This window comes from Piliocolobus tephrosceles, chromosome 2, assembly GCF_002776525.5.
Source record: "Piliocolobus tephrosceles isolate RC106 chromosome 2, ASM277652v3, whole genome shotgun sequence".
Classification (NCBI taxonomy): Eukaryota; Metazoa; Chordata; class Mammalia; order Primates; family Cercopithecidae; genus Piliocolobus; species Piliocolobus tephrosceles.
In genome coordinates this window covers 43,516,147-43,541,803 of record NC_045435.1, presented here as the reverse complement: position 1 = coordinate 43,541,803, position 25,657 = coordinate 43,516,147, and the positions used below count along the sequence as shown (strand labels likewise).

General features: G+C 50.5%; 1 protein-coding gene across 1 annotated transcript; it reads right to left on the bottom strand.

Moving 5' to 3' along the window:
• Nucleotides 1–220: 220 nt before the first annotated feature.
• Nucleotides 221–24,613, bottom strand: MCM2 (minichromosome maintenance complex component 2). Its single transcript, XM_023215424.1, has 16 exons — nt 24,365–24,613; nt 23,266–23,495; nt 18,064–18,239; nt 17,692–17,952; nt 16,504–16,723; nt 16,024–16,231; nt 14,315–14,449; nt 13,787–13,978; nt 6,932–7,025; nt 5,766–6,016; nt 5,479–5,605; nt 4,809–4,921; nt 3,615–3,866; nt 1,745–1,927; nt 1,397–1,552; nt 221–975 (listed from the first exon to the last, which is right to left on the bottom strand). Exons 1-16 carry the CDS (start codon nt 24,368–24,370, stop codon nt 865–867), a joined length of 2,715 nt encoding a protein of 904 aa, XP_023071192.1. The 5' UTR covers nt 24,371–24,613; the 3' UTR covers nt 221–864.
• Nucleotides 24,614–25,657: the final 1,044 nt, after the last annotated feature.

Here is a 25,657-nt window from a genome sequence, read left to right as displayed (position 1 = left end):
ATTTCCATGAATTCCACTTAGATATCACAGAGGCAGTAACAGCAAACCAAGTTCCATGGGGACATCCGTATCATTTTTGCTTTCTCTACATCCACAAACAAAACAGCTTTTTAAACCCAACCTATCTCCTATAGAACTCTAAAGGGAGAAGGTGGAAAGAGCCTTCAGAGGAAGTCCAGGTTACTTATTAAAGCAGAATGGAAGCCAACAGATACCGGCGTTTATATTTTATTCAACTTTATTAAAAATTAAAACTACAGAAACCAAACTGAATGCACGAGTAAGAGAGTGGGGAAACAGGCAGCAATGGCAGCTGGTAATGAGTGGATAATCCATATAACTCACATCCCATCCCTGCGACTGAGGAGCCCAGGCTGCTGCACTGGCACTGTTGTGCCCTCTTCCACCACAGGGACACAGAAACCTGCAGGATTAAACATCTTCAACCAGCTCTCTGGCCAAAGGTTGCAGCAGCAGCCTGAATACGAAACTCACACCAAGAGGGCAGCAGCTCTCCTGACATCCATGTAAGGAGGCTAACACCTAAACCACGTGCAGGCATCCTGAACTCACAGCTCTGATCCAAGGTACTGAGTGGAGACAAAGCACTCGGAGGTGGCAAGATGTTCAGCAACCAAGTAAGACACACTGGCAAGGAATCCCACCCAGAAGGTGAGAAGCGCAAAGCAGGCTTGGAGAAACAGTCATGCCAGGTGCAGCCAGACATCCTGCTACAAGCCCTGACCCTAGCACCCCAAGTTCATCGAGTGCTCTGGTTTTGTTCCCATAAAGCACAGAGGGCACTGATCAGTCTGACTGCCTCAAACCAGAATCCCAGGGAATCTTTGTGGATGGCGCAGGACCTCAGAACTGCTGCAGGATCATTTTCCTTTTCAGGTCGTGGCTGAACTTGTTCATCCTGAAAAGCTCACTGTCATAAAATGCAGAGAGGTTGTGGATGTTGATCTGACGAGCCTGCAAGGAGGAAGTGTCCAGTGAGCCATCAGTGGTGTGAGAACAGGCTGTTTCCAGAGCACCCGAGTTACAATGCACTTTCAGACACCATCACCTCCATTTATGGGAGGAAAATATCCAGGAGTGGAGAGGTCGATTAAGGGGCTTCAAATCTCTGCTGTGCAAGCTGCGCGTGTAAACTGAGACAAGTTACTTGGCTGCCCTGTATCTATCTCCACCTCTGTACAACAGGAAGGCAGTAACAAGACTCACCTCATTCCCCTGCTGTCAGACTACAGGCACAGAACTGGACTCAACAGACTGTAAGCATTCAATAAATGGCCCACCCACTTCATGACCCAGTAAGACAGAGCCCCCGTCAGGGGACTGGCAGCTCCCAAGGCAGCAAACCCTGACCCTCACCTCCCTTCTGGGCCCATACCTTATCCACCAAGTCCTTCTCAGGAACCTCAATAGTGTCCTGCTGGGCCCCAAAGCGGTTGCGCTGATAGGTCACCTGCTCTGCCACTAACTGCTTCAGTATGAAGAGCAACAGCTCATTGTTGTCACGCCGGAATGAAAGGTAGCGGGCAAAAGTCTGCAGGAAAAAAGCCTCAGTCAAACACCCACTCCCACTATGCCTGCCACACTCCCTTTACCCGATGTGCTAGCACCCAGGTCAGACAGGCTGCCACTGCTGGGTGCACGTCCAGGCCAGAGCCTTGGATACCCACGTGTGGCCTCCTTCTCTGAGCTTGCTCGTCAGGCCCCTACCTCGGAACACACCTACCTTACGCATGCTGCGCATGACACTGAACTTCTGCGTGTCTATGAAGCTCTCCAGCATCACGCGGATGGCCATGTTGACATCGTCTTCGATCACATAGTCCCGGAGATGGATGCGCGCGTGGGCCTCCGCCATGCGGATCATGGACTCGATGTGCCGCACCGTAATGGGGATGCTGCCTGTTGCCTGGAGAGAAGCACGTCAGGTCTTTTACGGGCAGGAAAGAGAGGCAAGGAAAGTAAAGCATCGGCGCTCTTAGCACCCAGAGCCAAGAAGACCCATCTGACAGCGCCACAGCAGAAATGCAGAATGCTTGACTGCGCTGCCCAGTGAATGGACACTTCCTATCCCTCCTCCAAACTGGAGGATGCCAGTGGACGCTGCATGCTTACGGCCTGTCACCATCACACCTGCACAGTTCTGCTCCCGCCAGCTGACTTCTATACATCTCAGAGGCTGTTATATTTGTGGCCAACTCTATTGGTTATTGTCACACACTAAATATCGAATAATCCTGTGCAATGTAAGTGCAAAAAAAGTAGCTGTTTGTAGGAAAACTAAATTGAATGATCTGAAAAAACTTGGTAAAGTTAAAAGGCCGAAATTTAAAAAGCTGCTGTGTTGATTGGGTGTGGCTGAGGCAGCAATCTACAAAAACTCGGCATTCCCATGGCTTGCAAGCTACCTTTAAGTTTCCGATCCACTATGAATGAGCCAAAGAACTTTTGTTCATTTGCGTAAAGCACGTCAACAATTAAGGCCCCGGCCCTATACCGAGACAAATGAATGCACATTTAAATTTCATCTAAAACAAAATGGTTAAGGTATATATTAATACCTATCACTTTTTGTTTTTATTTTTATTTGAAACAGGGTCTCACTCTGTCACCAAGGCTAGAGTGCAGTGGTGCCATCATAGCCCACTGTAGCTTCAACTCCTGGGCTCAAGTAGATCCTTCTTCCCTAGCCTCCTGAGTAGCTGGGACTATAGGCACAAACCACCAGGCCCAGCTAAGTTTTAAAACATTTTTTGTAGAGAAAGGGCCTCACTATGTTGCCAAGCCTGGTCTTGAACTCACCTCAAGCAATCTTCCTGCCTTGGCCTCCCAAAGTGCTGGGATTAGAGGCATGAATCACTGTACCCAACCTTCGTTTTTTTGTTTTTGAGATGGGGTCTCACTCTGTCACCCAGGCTGGAGTGCGGAGGTGCGATCTCAGCTCACTGCCACCTCTGCCTCCCAGGTTCAAGTGATTCTCCTGCCTCAGCCTCCTGAGTAGCTGGGATTACAGGCGTGTGCCACCACGCCTGGCTAAGTTTTGGGTTTCACCATGTTGGTCAGGCTGGTCTTGAACTCCTGACATCATGATCCTCCCTCCTCGGCCTCCCAAAATGCTGGGATTTACAGGTATGAATCACCATGCCTGGCACCTTCATTTTTTTTTTTTTTTTTTTTGAGACGGAGTCTTGCTCTGTCGCCCAGGCTAGAGTGCAGTGGCCGGATCTCAGCTCACTGCAAGCTCCGCCGCCCGGGTTTACGCTGTTCTCCTGCCTCAGCCTCCGGAGTAGCTGGGACTACAGGCGCCCGCCACCTCGCCCGGCTAGTTTTTTGTACTCTTTTAGTAGAGACGGGGTTTCACCGTGTTAGCCAGGATGGTCTCGATCTCCTGACCTCGTGATCCACCCGTCTCGGCCTCCCAAAGTGCTGGGATTACAGGCTTGAGCCACCGCGCCCGGCACCTTCATTTTTTTTAATGCCTCCCTGCTCTGGCACCTTTTGGCCTGACCGGCCGCCGCCCCTGCTGCATCGGTCAGAAGGCTCATACTGCACTTCCTTCTCTGCACCGCACCTCCTGGCTCTGCCTGGGCTCTCACCATAGATTCTTTCCTCAGGTCACTGTACATCTTGGCCACTTTGTCCTGGTCCATCTGGTTGAGCTTTGGGCGGACCCTCTCCTTGGCATAGATGATGTACTTCTTCAGGACCTCCTGGGGCAAGGGCTCCACACCATATGTATTGGGCATGGCGGGCTCGGTGGCGCTGCCGTTGGCCAGCCCCTCGTCCTCCTTGTTGCTGGGGTGGTGTCTGACGTGGCTGCCCACCACGAAGCGGGCCAGCATCTCATCCTAAGACAAGCCATGAGAGGGTAGGTCTGACTGTGGGTGGGCGTGACCTTGGGGAGGTCAGTGGCTGGAGAAGAGCCACGTGTATGCCCTACAAGGGAGACGCTCTTTCAACCAGACTGACTACACTGACCATGTGCAGGGCAGTTCTGGGTGTGGGGGGCAAACCAGACAATGGGACAGAGTCCCCACAGGGCCCACCTCCACAAGGAGACAGGAAACAAATCGTCTTAAAAATTGATTATGGAAAGTATGCTCAGAAGAAAAATAGAGTGATGGGATCAAGGGACCAAGGAGATGCCTCTAGCTAAGGGTGCCCAGCAAAGCTCATCCCTGAAGGACAGGGAACTGAGATGACAATGATGAGATGCAAGTCATGTGACAGTGTGGGAGTGCATGTGCCAGGAGCAAGGAGCATAAGAGAGCCCCAAGGCTCAGCCCTTTTGACAGACAGAAGGGTAGGGGCAGGTGAGAGAAGGGAGCGAGGAGGAGGTAGCTGCAGAGATGGTGGGTGCGGGCTGGAGGGGAGGACCATGGATTCTATTCTGGTGACAGCAGAAAGCCTCGAGCAGTTGTTAAGGATGGGGCTGATCTGATTTATGCCTTCAACTGGAAGACAGTCTATGTGGGTGCCAGGAGGCCAATTCAGATGATGGTAGTGCCTCAGGTCAGAGGCAGAAGCGAGGGAGGTGGGCAGGTTCAGGAGTTGGGACAATAGGATTTGGTGGATTGTGAGTTATTCTGGGTCTGGGTTGGGGGTGCTGTGAAGGAAAGAGAAATCAGGGTGACTTCTGGACATGAGAAGAGACTGAGGGAACAGGCCTGGAAAATAGGTTACGGCCCCTGCAGCGCCCGTCCCCTGTGCTGGACACACTGTATGACACCAAGCCTCACCTGAGGTCCCCAAACCACAGTGCAAGGAAACTGGGCACATGCGAGCTGTACCTGGACTGGGTCCACAGTGTCCCTCACCACACACAGGATGTCGAAGCGTGAGATGATGGGCTCTGTGAGGTCCACATTCTCGGAGAAGGTCAGCGAGGGGTCGTAGCGTCCTCCTAAAACACAGGGGAGCATCTCTATCAGGATGGATTCCCCTATCCTCCCATCTCAGCGACCCCAGGCCGCTTTGATGGCAGAAGGGGATAAGGACAGTGGAAGAGGAAGACATGGGTGGGTACTTAGCACCTGCTGTCTGAGACAGCAAAGAGCTTCCCCCAAGCAATGCCCAAAATAGCCTAGTTTAGACAGAAAGCATAACTGCTTCCCCGGAAGGAAAAGCCAAGAACACAGTGGGTGACAGAGCCTGGGTTCTTCTAGCATTTGCTGCTGAGACCAACAGCCAACTCCATCCCGGCCAGTGGGGCGCTGGGCTCTCCTCCTATGCCTTCTGAGAACATCCAAGGTGGATCCAGGAACATGACAGGAAACCCAGGTGTCCCAGGTCCCACTTTCACTGTTCCCCACTCTGGCAGAATATGCAGAAGAGGAGAACCCTCTGTTGCCCAATGACTTCCTCAGATCAGCTCCTGGGGACCCAGTGGGCTCCCGATTCAAGCAGGCGGGACCTCCCTGTGTCCCACCCCAGCCCCAGCAGTCAGGGTGCCTGCTGCACCTATGGGGTTGGCGGCAGCAATGACGGTACAGCGAGCCTGCAGGGAGGTGACGATGCCAGCCTTCGAGATGGAGATGCTCTGTTGCTCCATGGCCTCATGGATGCTGGTTCTGTCCTGGTCGTTCATCTGCAAGATTAAAATGGCCGGCCCTTAGCATGGTTCATGCTCCTACCACTAAGTCTCCAACGAGGTCCCAATGCATCCCATTAACACCATTCCCCTCGCTAAGGCCCAAGCCCACATACACACCCCGAGTCCCATCAGCCTCCATGACCCAGGGACCCACCTTGTCAAATTCATCAATGAGACACACTCCTCGGTCAGCCAGAACCAGGGCCCCAGCCTCCAAGGTCCACTCCCTGCTGACAGGGTGCCGCTGGACATACGCCGTGAGGCCCACAGCCGACGCCCCCTGGCCGGTGGTAAAGATGGCTCGGCTGGACACTTTCTCAATATACTTGAGAAACTGCGACTTCGCTGTGCCAGGGTCTCCACACAAGAGCACGTTGATATCGCCACGTACCTTGTGTTTGCCACCTGGAGGGAATGAGTGGAAGCGGGGGAGGGGGAGAGTGGGAAGTGAGAGGAGGAGGGCACAGTTGCATCCTCTACCAATTCCTCAGCCTACTTGTTATGAATGGTAAGGCACAGTCTCTCTCGAAAGGGATACAATACCCTACGCCATGCAGTCCTACTCTGGGCGCTCCCAGGGACACACACATGGGTTCAGAGGAGGGATGCATGAGATGTCCTTGGCGAATGTGAAATACCAGAAACAATCTAGGTGTTCTCCAAAGGGAGAGCTAAATAAACTGCATTATCCGGTGACACGATACAGTCATTTAAAAGAATGCACTTGCTCTGTATGCACTAACAAGAAAAGATGCCGCAGTGTGGCATTGAGCGGGAGAGCTTGGCGGGGTGCGCTTTGCACAGGCACAGCACTGGGCACACACAGGGGATGCTGTGGTTGTACACATAAATGCATGTAGTCACGAAACCCTGTGTTTGCTGTGTAATTGTAAATGGCCACAAAGGGAGAGACTAGGATGAGAAGGGGAGGTCAATGGGGAGATCAGCCTCACCTGTGACTTTTAGTGTTCTATAAAAGTGTAATATAAATACATACCCATGTGTCAACAGTATCTTTGTACTTAAAACAGCTTTTTAAAAGACAAAGTATTTTTTAAATAGAAGAGAAGCAAAGACTCATTTGCTTAAATCACAAAAGCAGGCAGACACTGGCTCCCTGACCAACAGCCCGACACCCAGAATGCGCAACTCAGGGCCACCCTCTCCCTTGAAGAACAAGTCACACCCAGCCAGACCATCTTTTAATGCATTCTTTTCCCCAGCACCCAGGCTTTAAAAACACTGTCATTCATTCTTTGAATGCTGGCACCTCAAAGAGAAAGCTGCTAACACCTTTGCAGAGGAAAGGTGGGTGCTCACCTGGGTTTTTGGGCTCCCCTCCAAACAGGGCTAGAGCCAGGCCTCTCTTGATGTCCTCATGACCATAGATGGAAGGAGCAATGCTGGCAAAGATCTGAGAAAGGGAGGGAGGACGACAGGAATGGGAACAGATACTCACCGAGTAGGTCACCCACATGCTCTGGCATCAGGGAACCAGGACATCCCCAGCTCAAAGATACCCACTTCCACAACTGCTGCAACTGCATCAGGCCCTGCCCGACTCTAAAGCTTTTCATTAGTTTGCTCTTCCCAAGAATCACAGAACTTTGGAGATTAGAAAAACCTTAATCTGAACCCCTAATCTTGACATATTTCAGAAAGGCCTTTCCCAAGATCACAGACCAAGAGCAGAAATGAGACGAGAACCAGGTCTGTCATGGCACTGGCCTACCCCAAGCCTCAGTTTCCTCATATTGGAAAGAGAGAAGGCAACACCCAACTCACAGAAGGGTGGGTACAAATGCGACAGTTCATGCAAGTGCCTGCCTCATCAATGCATTAAATGTGGCACATCTGGGAGATGTGTAATTCTAACTGGTGAGTCACTGGAACATTTCTCTCTATTTCAGTGTGTGTGTGAGAGAAAGAAAGAGACAGGGAGAGAGCAAAATCTTCATGAATTTTAAAGACAGAATCAGAGACATCAAAGACATTTCTTGCTTGTAGGAGACTGCTTCCAACTCTACCTGCAGCACAGCCGTGTTTTGATGACTTTCATCCTTCATACCCCCCTGCACTGGCCACACCCACATCCTTCCCTCTTTACAGGACAAAGGAGCTCAGAAAGCACTGGCCCTCCCCTGGGGAGAGGGCACCAAGGCAGGAAAACCAGCCCTGAAGGTGGAGGGGAGACACCCCATCCTGTGTCCTGCCTGCACCACCAAATTCATGCAGCTTTAGAGGTATCTCTAACTACTATCTCCCTCTGAAAGAAAGTAACACTTCCCACAGGGCTTCTTGGAGAAATGTCCGATACCAGGTCTGGGGCAGGAAATGTACAAAAGAAGCCTGCATTATCTTCTACCAGAAAGCAAAATAGCACTCAAAGACAACCAAGGTCATGTCAACAGAACTCAAGAGCCAACATGAATAGGTTCACGCTGGCAAAAAAGGGACACTTGAGCATCGTAGGGATGACACCTGCAGCGTGGAAACCTCAACACCCAGTGGGCCTATTCGTCTGTTATGATACCCAGTTCACCTGGGAACCAATTCATTATTTTTAAAACTAGTAAGTCAAAGAAAATAAGCAGCCATTTATCTGACTAGGCTTCAGTGCCTGACTGCCAAATTACAGAAAACACAGGTGACAGAGGCATGTGTCTAATGGGGACATAATTAGTAACATCTCCACTGCAAGGCTCAACAGGACAAATGACCCAGTTTCTTTCACAAAAAATTACAAGGAGAAAAAGAGATGGAGAAAAGATCTAACGATTATGAGACTTAAGAGACATCAACCAATCACAATTTACGGACCTTATTTGGATAATGACTCCAAGAAGCTGCAAAAAACAGGGGGAAGGGGTAAGATAATCAGGAAAATGTGAACACCAACAGAATACTGGATATTAAGGAATTGTTAATTATCTCTTAAAGTGAGATAATGGTAGTGTGGTTAGCTTTATTCAAAAAGAGCTTTTTCTTTTTCATATACATACTGATGTAGTTACAGAAAAAAACAGCATGCCTGAAATTTGTCTTGAAATATACTAAGGGTGAATGGGTGGTGCATTAAGAAAACACGATGGGCTGTGACTATGACAGCTGTGGAAGCTGGGTAGAGTGCTACAGTTTGAATGTACCCCCCAGAAAGCATGTGTTGGCATCTTTTTTTTTTTTTTTTTTTTGAGACAGAGTCTCGCTCTGTCGCCCAGGCTGGAGTGCGGTGGCGCAATCTCCACTCACTGCAAGCTCCGCCTCCCGCGTTCACGCCATTCTCCTGCCTCAGCCTCCCATGTAGCTGGGACTAAAGGCGCCCGCCACCGCGCCCGGCTAATTTTTGTATTTTTCGTACAGACAGGGTTTCACCGTGTTAGTCAGGATGGTCTCGATCTCCTGACCTCGTGATCCGCCCGTCTCGGCCTCCCAAAGTGCTGGGATTACAGGCGTGAGCCACTGCGCCCGGCCATGTGTTGGCATCTTAATCCCCCATTTACCAGTATTAAAAGGTGGGACCTTTAAGGGGTGAACAGGCCATGAGGGATCTGTTCTTATGAATGGAAAATAAAAGCACTGCTATCCAGGGAGTAGGTCCCTAAGGATGAGTCTGGCCCCCTCTGGGCTCTCACTCTGTCTCTTTAACTCTCACCTTTTTGCCATGGGATGACACAGCAAGAAGGCCCTTGCCAGATGCCAGCCTTCAATTTTGGACTTCCCAGCCTCTAGAACCATAAGCCAATAAATTTCTGTTCATTATAAATTACGCAGTCTATGGTATTCTGTTGTAGCAGCAGAAAATGGACTAAGACAAATAGTCAAAGTTCATTACACAATTCCACATACCTGTTTGAAGTTTTCTGTACAGTGTTTTAAAATGTGGGCCAGGCCTTATGCCACAGAGTGCCCATGGAACTCACAATAACCAAATAAACTCACCAACTGTTGGCACAATACAGTCACTGGGAGCATGGACTCAAGCCAGGCTGCTGACTCTGCCACTTGCTATGTGACTGTGGCCAACTTATCTAACCTCTTGTGCCTTAGTTTATTCATCAGTAAAACGGGCACAGATGAAACCTATCTCATAGGACCACTGCTATCTAGAAATTACCTAGACAATGCCAAGCAGATACTAAGTCTTCAGTAAATATAATGACTCCCTTATGAAACCCTTACTTTGTGCTGCAGATGCTGGGCAAACCTCCACGGATCTCTCACGCCCCAAAACACCTCGTGCTGGATGTGCCAAGACTGCCAGTCCTTGACTCCTCTTAACCCAGCTCATTTCCCTGTGTAGTTTTTGTAGCGAGCAACCTTGCAGGATGAGGTAATGTCTCCCTCCAGGGCCAAGAGCTTTCCTGTTTGCTATGCAGGGCAGACTGCCCAACTCAATCCCCCTCCTGTAAAGCAACCACTACATCCAGGGGGACTTCCCCATGGGACTGGAGGGCAAGGAGCGCAAATGTGCGAATGCCTACACTGCCTGCTGTGCCTTCCACTGCTGACCCAGTTACTCCAGGAGAGAGTAACAGGCTAATTTAATGGCTGGAAAGTGGGGCAGAATCAAATCCCAGACCTGCCAGGGAATAACAGTACTTTCCATGAATTACCTCATGTAATTCTCATAATAACCTTGTTTCTCTCCATTCTACAGAGGAAACCAAGGCTCAGGTCAAAACATTTTCTCCTAGAGGAGAGGCAAGACTCGACCCCAGATGCATCTGAATCCAAAGCTCATGCTCCTCATGGCTCTAGCTGTGCTGCTTCTTAGCACTCCTTAGTCTCCACACCCAGCAAACAGGGATAGAGTGCCCAACTGAGTGGGTACTGTGAGTGCCACCCAGCAAATGGAGATAAAGCACCCACCTGCATGGGTTCCATGAGCCTGAGATAACGTTATGTAAAATACCTAAAGCACCAGACTCCAAGCTATTTTTTTCCTACTTACTGGCTGCTTATGCTTTCTGCACGCCTGTCACAGGCTCTTCCATCCAGTTTTTGTACAAATAGTTTAACTCTTGTAGCCATGTGCAATAACAGCCAGATACTGAGCACTCGCCAACAGCCAAGTACTTTATATGCACTAATTTATTCAATCTTTATAACATCTCTATGAGTGTTTATTCTCATCCTCTCATTTCTATAGATAAGGGTGACTCATCTGACCATCCTAAGGATTAGGCCAAAATTCAAACCTAAAAAATCTGGCTTCAGGCTGCATGCTTTAAAATCTAAGTGTTAGGCATGACCCTGATCTCTTTAATACTTCACTCGATCAGTGTCCAGGGCCCACGGAAGGCAGGCAGGGCTGTGAAACTGACAGAGTAGGAGACAGAATAAACCTGGGGACACAGGTCCCGCCTGCAAGGGCAGCTATGCCTCGGCTCCGTCAGCACTACCAGAGAGGAACACAGAGACAGCACCCACAGATCTTGGATTTTCAAAAAGCACCCGGATTTCTATGTGAAGTCTCCTGATCCCTCAAGGATAAGTAACTCAAAATAAAAACAAATACGAAAAGTCAGTTGCAGAAGTCTGCAAGGCTTCCTGCTGGAGGTGGAATCTGCAGAAGACAGAAGTCAGCTGGGGACAAATAAGGGAGGAAGGTGCTCAATGCAGACACAAATAGCAGGCATCAAGACACGGGAGTGGGGCACGGCTGCCTCCATTTGGGGAACAAGTCATTCTGGAACCTGGGGCTCCACAGGCACATGGGGATGGCCTGGGCAGATGCCATATTAGTGCCCAGGCATGCCATGCCCACCACACGCTCACCTATGGGTCTCTCACCTCTTCAATCAACAGAGTGGGAGATTAGTGGTTGAAGATCACGGCAAAGAGAAGGTGCCAGAAGGGTGTTCCTGAAGCATGCAGCTCCTTTGGCGTGGTAGGCACTGACACAGATAAGCATGTGGGACACAGGTGGCCCAGCTGCCTAGGGACTGCAAGACCCCAGCAGGGCCAAGTCCACCCAAGCCTGAAGAAATTGGCTCAAACATCTGGATGAAATTCTGCAAAGGTGTCCACCGTGGTAGCACTCATGAGCCTCTGCAGGTGGTGAGGGTAGAAGGCTAAGAGGTCCTGGCTTTCTTTGCCTGTGTGACTGTCTTGCTCGCATGTAAAACTACGTGAAAAGATCTTGTCTATTTCCTATTATTGGGAACCCTAGTAAAATATGAGCTCTGAGACAAACGTCATATCTGACTTACTCACCATTGTATCCCCAGAACTTGGCCCTAGCAGGTCTTCCAGGAATGAATGTGTGTTGGCTGAACTGAAGCTCTTGGCCTCCTGAGGCTGAGAAACACCCACCTCTCCTATGGGAACCCAATTTTCACAGACTAGGTTAGATGGCCAAGAGCTGGGAAGGAATGGCACCAATACCAACCCATGCCAGGGATGCATTTCTGGAGCTTTCCTGAACAATGACAGTAACGTGTAAGCCCACACATGCTGGATGCTTTGCCCCTACTGGGTTTGCATCTAGCCTGTAGCAGCTTCTCACAGTAGATGCAAAGACACACAATACACTTGAGAAAAGGAACTGAGACACAAAACTACCCTGCCCACTTGCAGAACATGCCTCAAGGAGTAAAGAAAGGAACAGAACAAACCATGCACGTGTAGGAATATTAAGTGGCAGGCAGACATGGGTAAATGTGATGGGTGAGGAGGAAAAGGAAGGGGCAACCATAGCCATGCCACAAAGGAACCAAGAAAGGGGGCTCCACAGGCTTCAGGGGAAGGTGGATGGAGAGAAACAACCAAAACAACCTATCAGCTGGCCTGCAGCCTGGACGCAGCTCTCCTTACCCCACCATCCATTCCTTCAGAGTTACTCAGGGCCTCCTGCAGCCAGGCTCTGGGGACAGAGATGATTAAGCCAGCGATGGCTCCTGTCCCTGGGGGGTTTAACATACATGAGAAGGAAATCATCCAGTTCGCTGAAGAAGCCAAATGGGATCTGAATTTTATGTTGCCAGAGGGTAGCAGAAGAGTGGAGGCTAAAGGGAAAACGAAACTGCTCTGCATTAAAAACTGAACTTCAAGTTGACTTGAAGGCCGGGCATGGTGGCTCGTGCCTGTAATTCCAGCACTTTGGGAGGCTGAGGCAAGTGGATCACCTGAGGTCAGGAGTTCGAGACCAGCCTGGCCAACATGATGATGTCTCTACTAAAAATACAAAAATTCCTCAGGTGCGGTGATGCGTGCCTGTAATCCCAGCTACTCGGGAGGCTGAGGCACGAGAATCACTTGAACCCAGGAATGCAGTGAGCTGAGACTGCACCACTGCACTCCAGCCTGGGTGACAGAGAGACTCCATCTCAAAAAAAAAGGAAGTTGACTGAGAAAGTGAGGAAGGAAGCAAGAGAAAGGGGAGAGCAGTGAGCTTGAGAACACGCAGTGCTCTGGGGGCAGGATGGAGGTACTGTGGGAGAAACAGCAAAGGACTTTTATCAACAAAAATTTGATGTTCTGTTTAAGTAATCCATATTTCTGCAACATAAATCCCCATCTCCTCATCCTTCAGTAAGATTGTCTACATTAAAAACCAACTGCCCAACCGCCTGGGCACAAGGGCTCACACCTGTAAGCCCAGCACTTTGGGAGGCCAAGGTGGGAGGATCTTGAGCCAGGAGTGTGAGACAAACCAGGAGTTTGAGACCAGCCTGGGCAACATAGTGAGACCCCCATCTCTATTTAAAAACAAAACAAAACAAAACACCACCACCATTCTGGGTTGTTTTTCTGAAAAAATTCCCATTGGCCACAACTGGATCCCTAGGAATCCCTCATGACACAAATTATCCTATTGCCCTGCCTCTGTTCCAATTTCAAACCACAACTCGAAATGATCTGCTGAAGGAAGAGCTCTTCTTGTCGCAACCCTATCCTAAGCAGGGGACTCCTCCCCACCACACAGGCTCAGAGAGGTCATCCAAGTTATCCCACTACCTCTCTGGCCCATGGTGGAGCCAGAACCAGGTTCACCCATCCCCAATGCGAGTTTACCTCTTCCCCTGGAGCACGGGGCCTCCCTTCCAGACAAGCTTAACTGAGCTCCAGGGGAATAAGGCAAGGTTTGAGCAGTGAGCCCTAGATGCCTGCCACACTCCCAGCAAACCTCCATGTCCCCTCACAGCATCCTAGCAGCCCCTGCCTTCCACCTGCCTTCTCCCCGATCTGCTGATCCTTGGAGAGGCTAGTGATCATCTTCACATCTTCATCGGTCAGTTCCCCTACAGTGACCTTGTTGTCCTTCTTGGCCACGTGGTTGGCCAGGATGACAGTGGCAAAGACAGGGAAGCCATTGGCAGTGTTGAGGGAGCCATCATAGTTGTTGTGATAGATGCCAGTCAGTTCCTGGGGAAAGGGAGGGGCCAAGAAGTCAGAGCCTAACCGAGGGGCCACAGGCAGAGTGGGGGCCCACCTCCGTGCTGCCTTCCTCCAATTTCTCCTATTGCAAGTGCTCCACACTACAGACATCAAGATGAGTAACTCAGTAAAAGCCCTCCTAAACCCCCCATTCCAACAACCCATCCACCCAAGGAGATAAAGTTCTTTGCCTCAGCCATGCAAAAACAGATCCTAGCCTGAGTGCCCCTGCAACCATAGACACCTCCACCAGCCCAGCCACAACTGCTTCTGCCAATTCCCTCTGCAACTTGGCTCCCTTCCAGCCTGCCCCTGGCCACTTACTATCTCGTCTCCTGGCTTGCAGCTGTCTACCAGATCCGCAAGGAGAATGGCGTCCTTGGAGCGGGGCAGCCGGCCAGCCGCCACTTTGCCTGGACTCTCCTGGATTCGGATACGCTGGTAGTTCTGATAGATGGTCTGTGAGGGACACAGAGAAGGCCTCAAAGCACTGACTTACTATGTCACCCAACCTTGATCCCCCACCAGGCGGGACAACAGGCAGGATTCCGACTCCTGAGTGGCAAATGGAGAGCCAAAGACAGCAAGGAATGAGTTCATGGCTACTTAGCACATCAGTGGACAGTACCCACTCCTGCCACTATCCCTCTGGGATGCCTTCTGACTGCCAGACTCAGCACCTGCTCTATGATGTACAAGACAGCTGAGCTGTCTTGAGTACCAATGCTGGAACCAGGCTGCCTTGGTTCTGTGTCTAAGCTGTGTGATCTTGGGCAAGTGACTTCCTCTCTCTGTGCCTTCTCTGCAACCTCACAATGAGAATTAAAGCGAGTCAAACATTCATCAACCTAATTCAGCATCTGATAAATGTAAGTTACAGGAAGTTTTGGCTGTCGCTGTCAAGTATCACAGGCTAGCACTGTGCCATGTCATTTCGTGTCCATTATCTCACAACACGCACTGCAGTTAAAAGCACATGCTCTGGATCAAGATGCCTGAGCTGTGGACCTGATCCACATTCTGGCTGGGTGACCTCAGCCAGTTCTCTAAACACTTGGAAAAGTGGGGCCAGTAACAATTCCTGCCTCATGAGCTGTGAAAAAGGACCAGGTAATAAACCACCCACCACCTGGCACTGATAAGTACTCCATGAATGATAGCTGTAACTGTTAACCTTCTACCAGGTACTATCTCAAGTCCCGAGAAGCAAGGCCTGAGGGAGACAGACAGGGCATGGGAAGAGTGAGCAAAGACGTGGCTCAGCAGGCATCTGGCCTGCAGCTGCCCCACCTGAGGCAGGGGTCGGCTTTTGGCTGTAGATGGCCACAGGTGGGACCTCTGAGGCATTTTCTGGCAAGGCGGCTCCAGCTGGGACAGTTCTCAGAACTGCAGAGCAGTGAGAAGAGGACAGCCAACAGCCACAGCAGCAAGGCAGTCGGGGGCCTGGGCGCCACCACAGGGACTGCGACAAGCCCATTTACAGACAGGGAAGCTCAAGTACAAAGGCATATGTAATGTGCCTAAGACCTTAAGGCCAGAGGCTTTGGCAGCATCTCCTCAATATGGTGCAGGAGGTTGGTATGGTCCAGGGGCCCCACATGAGCCAGGCAGGTCCCTGAAACAAGCTGAGGGGAAGTCCCGATGGGACTGCAGCCGCCCCACGCAAGTGATGGCCCCCTGGAGACTGGTAAGCACACATTCTCAAGGAGCAACCTGGCAAGAAGCAGGACCTATTTGCTTCTTCCCATGTTTGCCAGATCTTCCCATGTTTCAAGAGAAGCCATAAACTTGTATGGTTTAAACAAAATTGCCCCACTTAAATATTGACTTGAATTCCTAAAAACACCGTGTGGGCCAAACTAAGCTCACTGGCCAGACAGATTGGGTCCACCCCAGGGTGTGGCCAACACACAATTCTATCTTGCTTCTTGAGGCTGCCCACACTGGTCTTCCACAGCCTGAGAGGCCAGTAAGGCCCTGCATACTGGGCACCCCTAAGGAGAGCTGGCAGCAGGCCCTGTGGCCTCTCTCACCTCTTCCATGTTGACTTCAAAGGGGCCGGCCGACTGGCACTCGGGACAGGAGCCTGGTTTCACCTCCTGGTTCTGGGACTGGCAGAAAGGCCCCAGGACGAAATTGCACTTGTTGCAGTTGTACTTGACCATGCTTAGCTGGGGCAGGACGCCAGTGCAGCTGGTCACCACCCCACTGGTGCGGATCAGCTGGTTCAGATGCAGTTGCCTGCAGAGGCAGAGGGAGCATCAGAAGCCGTGAGCTAGGGTGAGGCCAGACTGCAGATGAGGGTGTCCCAACACACTGTCCTGGAAACTGGGCTCAGCCCCGAGCCTGGGAAGATCCCTCCCATCACACTCCTGTGCAACCACAACTCACCTTCGATGAGGTTGCTGCTGGCTGCACCCTGCCCCGCCCACACCGCGAGCGCTCTCTGGAATCACGACCGAGTTACCTAGCACTGAGCTCAGACCTGCCACCCTCACTTGCCCTCAGCTCACCTCAGCGAGCGCAGCTCCTCCACCAGAGGCAGGTGGGAGATGCGGACATGGATGTGGTTGGTGATACGGTCGTACTTGGGGTACATGGCCAGTACCACCTCCAGGGCAGCCTCGTCAAAGATCTGCAGCAGCTCCGCCGGCGCCTCGGGCAGGAAGTAGGCCAGCACGTGCTCCCTTGCTGCGAGGTCCTCATAGTTCACCACCAGGCTCTCACGATTCTCTAGAAGGGGGCATGGTGGGAAGAGAGTTAACGAAGCATGAGAACCGGGCTGGAGGGCAACAATGTCTGTGTGAGAAGTGAGGCCTACCCACCCCGACCATTGACTTTGACCTAGAAAGTCCAGCTTTCACTTCTAGGTCTACCACACTTCAGCTGTGACATAGCCTGAGCTTCAACTCCCCACTCCGTAAAATGGGCCTGTCACATAGTGTACAAAGTTACTGGGGGGTTAAATTAAACACGAGCAGAGTGCCTACAGAGCTATAAACACAAAATGCCTTACAAGAGCCTAGAAGAAAACCTATGAATAAACTGTCAAACCCAGCCCGAAAATAGGGGAAAGAATTGCAGGAATCAAGATCTACACGTCCCTTTTAAAAGTCAATTCCTGGCCAGGGATGGTGGCTCACACCTGTAATCCCAGCACTCTGGGAGGCCAAGGTGGGCAAATCATCTGAGGTCAGGAGTTTGAAACCAGTCTGACCAAAATGGAGAAACCCCGTTTCTACTAAAAATACAAAATTAGCCAGGTGTGGTGGCGCGTGCCTGTAATACCAGCTACTTTGGAAGCTGAGGCATGAGAATCACTTGAACCCTGGAGGTGGAGGTTGCAGTGAGCCGCGACTGCGCCATTGCACTCTAGCTTGGAAAACAAAAACAAGAACGAAACTCCATCTCAAAAAAAAAAAAGACAATTCCTATTACAAATATCAAAGTAGTAATCCAGATTTTTATATAAAATTTGTCCATTTACAAGCTTGTCAAAAAAATGCTTTGGTGGCCCAGATGTGGACACCGCACAGCCAGCAGGAGAGCCCTGGTGCAAAACTCGATACTTTTGGTTTCTCTGACAGATCTCTCAGTCACATGCCCTGTGCTTCACATGTTCACTGGGTTGGGACAACTTTCTGTGGGAGGTTTTATGGAGGCGCTACAGGGGCTGAGGCGGGAGCGGAGGAAAGCCACACCTTTGCACATGTCGCTGATGCGCTCCTTGAAGACGTTGTGGCCGTGGCTGTCCACGTGGGTGCGCAGGAAGTTCTTGAAGCGGTGGTGGATCTCCAGCCGGGGGCCCGCCATGCTCACCCACTCACGCACAGAGTGGCCCTTGAGGTCCTCCAGGTTCTCGATGCTCTCGATCATCTCCTCGTCCTCCTCGCCGTCCTCTGTGGCCCGCTCCACCTGGCGGCGCTTGCGGGCAGGGCGCTCCTCGTCCTCCTCATCGCTGTCTGGGGAGGCAAGAGACACCTGCTACTGCAGTCATCTCCAGCACCTCTACTCCCCTCCCGGACTCCTTCCCAGCTTCCCAGCCCCTCGGGCAGGCAGACACCTGGACCTACCGTACAGGAGCCCACGGCGCATGCGGCCCAGGCCCCGGCCAGCCTCCCGGTCGCGCTGCCGCATGGCCCGCTCTGCTGCCTCCCTCTGACTGGCTGTCAGCTCCTCTACGTCCTCATCATCCAGAGCCAGTCCCTCTGCCTCATAGGCGTCCAGCTCTGGGATGGCACGGTAGTCCCTGAGGGAGCCCCAAAACAGATGTGGTTACCGCCGAAAAGAAAAACCCGAAGCACCAAACCCCATCCAGGAACTGGGCCTGTTCAGTAAGGTTCAGGAGCCCCAATGTGGGTAGGTTCAGCACCTCCAGGTCAGAAACACAGAAGGCTCAGAAAAGATCTCCAATGAATGAACAAAACACAATCTGTCCATATGATGGACAATGCAGCCTTAAAATAGAAGGAAACTCTGCCATGTGCTGGCACATGGATGAACCTTGAGGACATGATTCTGAGTGAAAGAAGCCAGGCACAAAAGGACAAATCCTGTATGGTTCCACTCATTGAGCAGTCAAATTCATAGAAACAGAAAGTAAAATGATGGTTGCTAGGGACTGGGAAGAATGGGGACTTAGTGTTTAACCGAGACAGTTTCAGTTTTCAAACTGCAAAGAGTTTTGTGGATGGATGGCGGTGTGGCTGCACAACAATATGAATGTACCTAATGCCACTGAATCATACACATAAAAATGGTTAAGATGGCTGGGCACCGTGGCTCATGCCTATAATCCCAGCACTTTGGGAGGCCAAGGCAGGAGGATCACTTGAGCCCAGGAGTTCAAGAACAGCCTTAACATAGTGAGACCCCGGCCAGGCGCAGTTGCTCATGCCTGTAATCCCAGCACTTTGGGAAACCGAGGCGGGTGGATCATGAGGTCAGGAGATCGAGATCATCTGGCAAACACGGCGAAACCCCATCTCTACTAAAAATACAAAAATTAGCTGGGTGTAGTGGCACGCACCTATAGTCCCAGCTACTCGAGAGGTTGAGGCAGGAGAATCACTTGAACCCGGGAGACAGAGGTTGCAGTGAGCTGAGATTGTACCACTGCACTCCAGCCTGGTGGCGACACAGCGAGACTCCATTTCAAAAAAAAAAAAGAAAAGATAAAAGAAAATAACCCAGGCCTGGTGGCACATGCCTATAGTCCTAGCTACTCAGGAAGCTGAGGTGGGAGGATTGCTTGAGCGCAGGAATTTGAGGCTGCAGTGAGCCATGTTCGTGCCACTGCATTCCAGCCTGGGTGACAGAGTAAGACCCTGTTTCAGAAAACAAACAAACAAACAAACAAACAAAATGGCCGGGCGCAGTGGCTCATGCCTGTAATCCTAGCACTTTGAGCCCGGGAGGCAGAGGTTGCAGTGAGCCGAGATAGCATCACTGCACTCCAGCCTGGGCAACAAGAGTGAAACTCTATCTCAAAAAAAAAAAAAAAAAACCACAAAAACGGTTAAGATGGTAAATTTCGGGCCAGGCGCAGTGGCTCATGCCTCTAACTTTGGGAGGCCGAGGTGGGTGGCTCATGAGATCAGAAGATCGAGACCATCCTGGTCAACATGGTGAAACCCCGTCTCTACTAAAAATACAAAAATTAGCCAGGCGCAGTGGTGGGCGCCTGTAGTCCCAGCTACTTGGGAGGCTGAGGCAGGAGAATCACTTGAACCAGGGAGTCGGAGGTTGCAGTGACCCGAGATCGCACCACTGCACTCCAGCCTGGCAACAAGAGTGAGACTCTGTCTCAAAAAAAAAAAAAAAAAAAGGTAAATTTTGTTATGTGTATTTCACCACAATTACAAAAGGTGAGGTAGATCTCCAGAGAGCTTCTATGCACCAAGATAAAAGAATTCAAGGAACCACAAAACATTAGACCAAAAAGCTTCAGAGAGCTAACCCAACTCCCTGTGAGGGCTGGAATTCTCCCTGTACTTTCCCCATCTCTGACTATGCTGCCTTCAACAACCTGATGTCCTGGCTTCTACGCAGTCAGCCAAACCAGCCCTCTGAAATGGCCACCCACTGTCTCAACCCTTTGAGCTACTCCAAGATCATCAGACACACATTTTCCACATTATCTTCCTTCAGATACTGAAGAGAAATAATGCCTTAATAAGGCACCCAATGAGTGCAAAGCACTTCCTTGCAGTGCTCTCTTTCCTGAGAGGGAGATACTGTCATTCCATCTGAAAGATGAGGAAATGGGTAGTTGAGGAGAAGATGTGATTTTTGCCTATGGTCGCTCTGCAGACCTGGGTGTCAAAATACAGTCCAAGCCCAGAGCTCCTTCTCCCATGCCATACTGCCTTCCCAAGACAATCCCCTTGAATTCTCCTTTTTTCAAGTTAAATGGTGATAAGAGAAACTGCTACTATTTTTCTGCAATAAATGTTGTCAAACTACTGTCAGAACACATCTTTTTATGCTGCTGATGCCCCAAGCAGAACCCAGACAGGCAGATATCAGAGTTGACCAGGTCTGATTTATTCCATGTTCTCAGGGAAAAGGTATCGGTCCAATTCTCCTTGGATCTCAAGTCACACAAAATGCCCTCAGCAAACTTCTAATTGGTTCATACAAAAAAAAAAAAGGTAAACTGGACATCCAATTTCAACACTTTTGCACCTCAAAAGAAAACATTAAAAACATGAAAAAGACAAGCCAGAATGAGGAGAAAATAACTGCAAATTATATGTCTGATAGAGGACTTATATTCAGAATAAGTAAAAAACCTCTTACAACTCAATAATAAAAAGCCAAGCAACCCAATTAAAAATTGGGTCCAGGATTTCTCTGAAGAAGATACACATAAAGCAATCAAACGTACGAAGAAATGTTCAACATCTTTAGCCATCAGGGATGAGATGCCACTTCACACCTGCAGGGATGGCCAGAATTAAAAAGACCAGTGTTGGCAAGAACATGGAAGAGTGGAACCCTTGTGTGTTGCTGGTGGGAACGCAAAATGGTGCAGCTGCTTTTGAAAACAGTCCGGCAGTTCCTCAAAAGATTCAACACAAGACCAACAATCTCACTCCTACATAGCCAACAGAATTAAAGACCCGTTCACATAAAAACCTGTAACGGGCCGGGTGTGGTGGCTCACACCTGTAATCCAAGCACTTTGGGAGGCTGAAGCAGGTGGATCACCTGAGGTCAGGAGTTCAAGACCAGCCTGGCCAACATGGCAAAACCAAAACCATGTCTCTACTAAAAATACAAAAATTAGCCGGGTGTGGTGGCAAATGCCTGTGATCCCAGCTACTCGGGAGGCTGAGGCAGGAGAATTGCTTGAACTTGCAAGGCGGAGGTTGCAGTGAGCTGAGATTGTGGCAGTACACTCCATCCTAGGCGACAGAGCAAAACTCAAAAACAAACAAACAAACAAAAAACCACACACACGAAACAAAAAAAACACCTGTAATGAATGTTCATAGCAACATTATTCATAATCGCCAAAAGGCTTCAGGAACCCAATGTCCATCAACTGATGAATGGATGTGTTATCTCCATACAAAGAAATATGATTCAGCCACAAAAAGGAATGGAGTGCTGCACATGCAACAACACAGAAAGACCTTAAAACCACACTAAGTGAAAAAAGCCCATCACAAAAGGGCATATATAATATGATTCAATTTATATGAAATGACCAGAATCCACAGTAAGTGGATTCTCAGTTGCCCGTGGGTTGGGTAAGAATTGAGAATGAACTATAAGCAGGCAGGAGGGACGTCAATGGGACAATGGCCCTGTTCTTACACTGGATTGTGGTGAAGGCTGCATAATTCAGGAAATTTACACTGAATTAGCATTGAATTGTATTTTTGCAAGGGGTAAACTCTAAAAAACTACAGCCCAATAAAAATTTTTTTGAAAAACCACAAAAACAAATGTAATTGGGCTCAGCTATCCCTCAGATACCTCTACCCAGAACACCCCTGCCAAGGGCCTCTCACTCTCTGAAGGAAAAGAGAAGCAAAGAGAAAGGGTCAAGACAGGGAGAGGACACAGCAGAGGAGGGGCATCCGGCCTGAACAGCTCCACCGGGTAGAATGGGGAAGCTGTACAGGCCCCATGCCGTGACCCCAAGTCCAGGGCGGATTTATCCAAAGACTCCTCATTCCTTCTACAGTCTACAGCATGTGCAGTCTCATCGTTGGGGGTGGTACTGGTAACAGCAAAGATCCATCCAGTCTGGAGTGCCCTTGAAAGCCCCTCAGCTGTCTGACATCCTAGGGATGGCAGGACGCCCTGCACAGTACTCTCACACACGCTAAGGCTGGAAAGGCACAAAAGGAGCATCTCCACGAGGCTCCTGGGCATTTACACAACTCCGCTGCTGACATATCTACCAGATCCCAGCTGGAAACGCAGAGTAAGGCAGGAATAGAAATCTAGCCTTGCTCATGCGGAGAGCTTACTCCACTCTCCTAGCATTAAGTCTTGATAGCCTATTTATTTATTTATTTATTTTTGAGACTGAGTTTCACTCTTGTCGCCCAAGCTGGAGTGCAGTGGTGTGATCTTGGCTCACTGCAACCTACGCCTCCTGGGTTCAAGCGATTCTCCTGCCTCAGCCTTCTGAATAGCTGGGACTACAGGCATGCACCACCATGCCTGGCTAATTTTTTTTATTTTTAGTAGAGATGGGGTTTCACCATGTTGACCAGGCTGGTTTCAAACTCCTGACCTCAGGTGATCCGCTGACCTCGGCCTCCCAAAGTGCTGGGATTACAGGTGTGAGCCACCATGCCCGGCCAACACATGTTTACTAATAAACAAGACCATTCCTAACAAAGGGCATGGTGCACATTACGAGTGTGATTGACTCTAAAACTTTATTTATCTGATCCCTCCTCCCCCATGCACCTTTCCTTTGAAAAGTTACCAAGAAACACTGGGCTTCCTGCTTCCTGTCTTTTTGAGTTGCAGTCCTCCAGATTAGAGACCTCTGCATCACCTGGGGTGCTTATGGAGTTGGGCTTATCCAGACCTTAGGGTCTAGTCTTTCCAAGTTACATACAGTAAGTTAAAGAAACCTATATCATGGCTCTGTAAACCTGTCTCCCCAGAACCCTGGATCAACCTGTGCTCAAAGGCAAGAATGCCATCAGATTCATCTGCTCCCAGCTCCCAAAGCCAGGCCACCAGACACACAATGGGCTCTCTGCAAAAGTGTCTGCTGAGTCCAGGGCCTTGAATGAAATTACCTTTCCATGCCATCTCCAATGAGCTCCTCTCCATCCTCTTCTTCCTCCAGGGGCCCCTCTGTGCCTAGGAGCCCCTCAGACTCATCCTCAAAGGGTGGAAGGTCACGGCCAGGGCTGGAGGTCAGGGCATCAGTACGCCGGGAGCTTCGGCCAGGGCTGGAGGTGATAGGCTCATTGCCTCGCCGACGCTGGGCCGGGCTGGATGCCATGGTGAAGGACTCCGATGATTCCTGCAAGAGAAGGTGCCGCTGTCAGAAACCTAGGAAGCTGGTGAGGCATGATACAGCTTCCTTTTTACCATCAGGGTTCTTCCCTCCTCTCTCTCCACCTGTGACTCCTGTCCTCCAACACAGCAATCCCCTTCCAGCCTCCAGATCTTTGCCCTTGCTGTTCTCTCAGCTGGAATGCTCTCTGCTGGGCAATCCGAGCCAGTGGCTTCCAAACAAATAGGAGCCAGCTCAAATAGCGGGTCACCCACATCACCGTGCTTTCTCCATGAAAAACCACTGAGGTTATGTCATTTCCCTATTTACCTGTTTATTGTCTACTATCTCCCCCTTAAGCATTAGAGCTATTTCAGCACACACAGTGTGCAAGGTATTGTGATAGAGATGGCATAGAAGAGCCACCAAAATAAGAGGTCTGGAACTCAGATGTGGAACAGACAGTACACAAGACAAAGGGACAAGAAGGTAATACGAAAGTCAGTGTAGCGTTCAGAACAAGGATCATTGGGAAGTTGAAAAAAAAAGTTTTAAGAAGTGTAGTGAGATGGGGGTCTGTCTTTTGTACGCTCAGCGCCAGACATACAGATGGCGCCCAATAAGCACGAGTGCGGTGAATAAAGGACAGGGGTTGAGCGGGTTGGGCGCGGCTTAGGGAGCCCAGGGCCCCAGGTCAGTGGTGGGAAGACGAGTCGCCAGGCGGCCTAGCGTCACGCGGGGTGCAAGCGAGAAAGCAGCTGCGTCCCAGAGCTTGGTGCCCCACCTCACCCAGAGCGCCAACCCAGGCCGGGGCTAGAGTACCGGAAGCGCGCAGCCTCCGCACCCATGTCCCGGGTGCCCGCACCATCCCGCCCGCCCCGCGCCAGCGCGCTCACCGCCATCGCAGTACCACGATCCTCTCAGCCACTCCAGCAACAACCAGGTTTCGCGCGAAAAGTAGCTCACGTGACCCACCAAAGCCGGGTAAGAGCCCTACGGAACGCGGCGTCATGACGTCGGCGTTCACTGGCGAGCATCGGGGACACGGAGGGGTGGGCCAGAGAGTCCGGTCCCGCCCACGCCGCCCGGAGGTCCCGCCCAGAGCCTGAAGTTGGGCGGCCGGGCGCTGTGCGCGTGCGCTCTCCTGAGCTGGAGTGGGAGCCGGAGTAGAGGTAGGAGCTGTGGTTCCAGGTCCCCCCGACGACGCTTGCTGGCTACGTGACCTCGGTCACACCAGGGCCATTTTACTGACAAGTCAACAGAGGTCCAGAGCCTGGTTTTCTGACGCCTTCTTACTGTCTTATGAGCAGAATGTTTTAACTTCTCCCAAAGCTCAAAGGCTCAATGCTTCAAGCAGCTGGACAACTCTGGGATTTTGTAGGAGGCTTTAGTAGGAGTTATCCTTGCCCAGGGGAGCGAAGACGCAGGGAGGATGTTACAGATAGAAGGATGCCATGTGCAAAGCCGCAGAGGGCATGGCAGGGCCCGGATGTGCAAGCCCCTGCCTAAGAACTAAGGCTAGGAGCTTATGATGCCGGGCAATGGACAAGACTTGAGGGAGAGAAAATCCGGATCAAAAAAGAGCTAGATGTTTTTCTAGAGAGTTTGACTATTCTGTATTCTGAAGGCAATGGAAGACCATGGAAGCATTTTGAGCAGGGTGAGACGTGAACCAGTGTGTGTTTTAGAATCCCTCTGGCTGCTACTAGGTGGAAGTGGATTGAACGAGGTTGAAGGCAGCAAATTAGGAGGTTGTTGTGGTTCTTGTCTAGTTACAGGCAGCCTTAGTGAGCAGAGGCAGGGCTGAATCGCAGCCCTCTTAGCCAGGCACTTTGTGCAGTGAATAAGCATCTCTGCATGGGACCCAGGGTAGGGGCAGGAGTGATGGAGAGAAGTGGAAATACAAGATGTTTAGGAGGTGGGATCTTTTTTTCTTTTTCTTTTTCTTTCTTTCTTTTTTTTTTTTTCTTTTTGAGACAGAGCCTTACTCTGTCACCCAGGCTGGAGTGCAGTGGCGTGATCTCATTTCACTGCAACCTCCGCCTCCCAAAGTGATTCTCGTGCCTTAGCCTCTTGAGTAGCTGGGATTACAGATGCACGCCATCATGCCCGGTTAATTTTTGTATTTTTGGTAGAGATGGGAATTCACCATTGTTAGCTTGGCTGATCTCCAACTCCTGACAAGTGGA

Bases quoted from the DNA above. Each gene is read 5' to 3' on its own strand.
- MCM2 (XM_023215424.1), bottom strand. The intron at 5,606-5,765 runs GTGGGTCCCTGG...TTAATCTTGCAG, and splicing joins TCATTGATGAATTTGACAAG to ATGAACGACCAGGACAGAAC. The intron at 1,928-3,614 runs GTGAGAGCCCAG...GCTTCTCTCCAG, and splicing joins ACCTGAGGAAAGAATCTATG to GCAACAGGCAGCATCCCCAT.